The sequence below is a fragment of the Pundamilia nyererei genome, unplaced genomic scaffold (assembly GCF_000239375.1).
Source record: "Pundamilia nyererei isolate P.nyererei 1_Seehausen unplaced genomic scaffold, PunNye1.0 scaffold00815, whole genome shotgun sequence".
Taxonomy (NCBI): Eukaryota; Metazoa; Chordata; class Actinopteri; order Cichliformes; family Cichlidae; genus Pundamilia; species Pundamilia nyererei.
Window position 1 is genome coordinate 1 of NW_005188216.1, and position 1495 is coordinate 1495.

The window sequence follows — 1495 nt, forward strand, 5'->3', positions numbered from 1 at the left end:
AGCAGAGGGAGCCTGACCATGCGTCACACGTTTGACGAGTTGGGAGTGAGAACGTGTTGGTCTCCTGGGTGATTATAGCTCAAGTCCAGCTCTTTCAAATAGGAGGGATTGGAGCGCAGAGCTGTGGCCAGAGAGGTGCAGGCTGTTCCTGTGATCTGACAGCCTGACAGCCTTCAAACACATACAACATGTCACATCATTGTAAGGAACTGAATTTGATGATGTACATGTAGTCGAATTAACGGATTCAGATTTCAGTTAAAGTTGTTACAAAAACAAACAAACTGGCTTTTCTTCACTCAGTTAAAAAAAAGAAATAAAATCATTGACTTTCTGTCTTTTTTGCTATGATGGACAATCATAAATAAAGTCATATTTTTCTGATTTATGAAGTGTGTGTTTTTCACTTTCTACTCTACTGTTCTCTTTGAGAGCTTAAACCACAACAGAAACAACATCTTAAAATCTATAAAATAATAACAGTTGTGAAATATCCAAATCTCCTGAAACAAAAAATCAGCTAACCTGAGAGTTTCCAGCATACAGTGTGGACTCCCAAGTCCAACACAAAGCAGCTTCACTCCTGAGTCCTGAAGGTTGTTGTTACTCATGTCCAGCTCTGTCAGTCTGGAGGACTGAGAACTTAGAATTGAGGAAAGAGCTTCACAGCTTCTCTCTGTGAGGTTACAGCCACTCAACCTAGAAACATATCAGTATATCAGTGAACTTTCCAAACTCTAAAAAACAAACACTTTGACGCAGTCTCTCGCCAGGATTAAACTGGATACTAGGGATGGGTTTTGATTATCGATGTATCGATTAAAATCGATTCTAGCTTGGGTAACGTGATATTGATTCATTAAAATCCTGAATCGATTTTTAAATATAAATTTATTTAGCACGAAACACCAGAATCTCAGGTTAAACCTCACAAAATTTCAACAACCACCAAACAGCTAAAACAGAAAATGAGAGCAGGTACGTGGATTCTGCACAAAGATGTAAACACGGGCCAACGGACCCGCCAACGGATCAAAATCAGGTCGGGGCTGAAAGCCGACAGCTCGCTGATTCTAATGTTTCAGCGGATCCGCGCTTTGTGTTTAGGCCCTTTTTGTGCTGATTCTGAAGCTGCAGGTTTTTATCTCTCTCCAAACAATATTGACTGAACCAGATGCAAAAGAAGATCCAAACTTCGCTTCCCGTAAACGTTGTCATGCATTCCCTCTTACTTTTCCTGTTTTGCTGCCACCACAATAAAATCACACTTCATGCACAGCTCTCTCTCTCTCTCTCTCTGTACCAAGGTTATTATCGTTAACGAAAACTAACGAAATAACGAAAACTAGAAGTGAAAAAACATTTTCGTTAACGGAAATAAAAATAAAAACAAAAAAGGAAAACTAACTAAAACTGTAATGAGTGTTCACAAAACTAACTAAAATTAACTGAATTTATAGCAAAAATGTGTTTAGTTTTCGTTGATGTGTGCGTG

The 1495-nt window shown here is 38.9% G+C and overlaps 1 protein-coding gene across 1 annotated transcript in view; it reads right to left on the reverse strand.

The window, feature by feature from the left end:
* Nucleotides 1-29: 29 nt before the first annotated feature.
* The window catches only part of LOC102208149 (protein NLRC3-like), a gene marked incomplete at its 3' end in the record, with an annotated part of 6579 nt that continues 5113 nt past the window's right edge, over nucleotides 30-1495 (reverse strand). Inside the window, exons 4-5 of the mRNA XM_013908022.1 lie at nucleotides 526-699; nucleotides 30-171 (exon numbers count right to left, since the gene is read on the reverse strand). Coding sequence (XP_013763476.1) covers nucleotides 30-171; nucleotides 526-699 — 316 coding nt within the window. The remainder of the gene's footprint in view (nucleotides 172-525; nucleotides 700-1495) is intronic.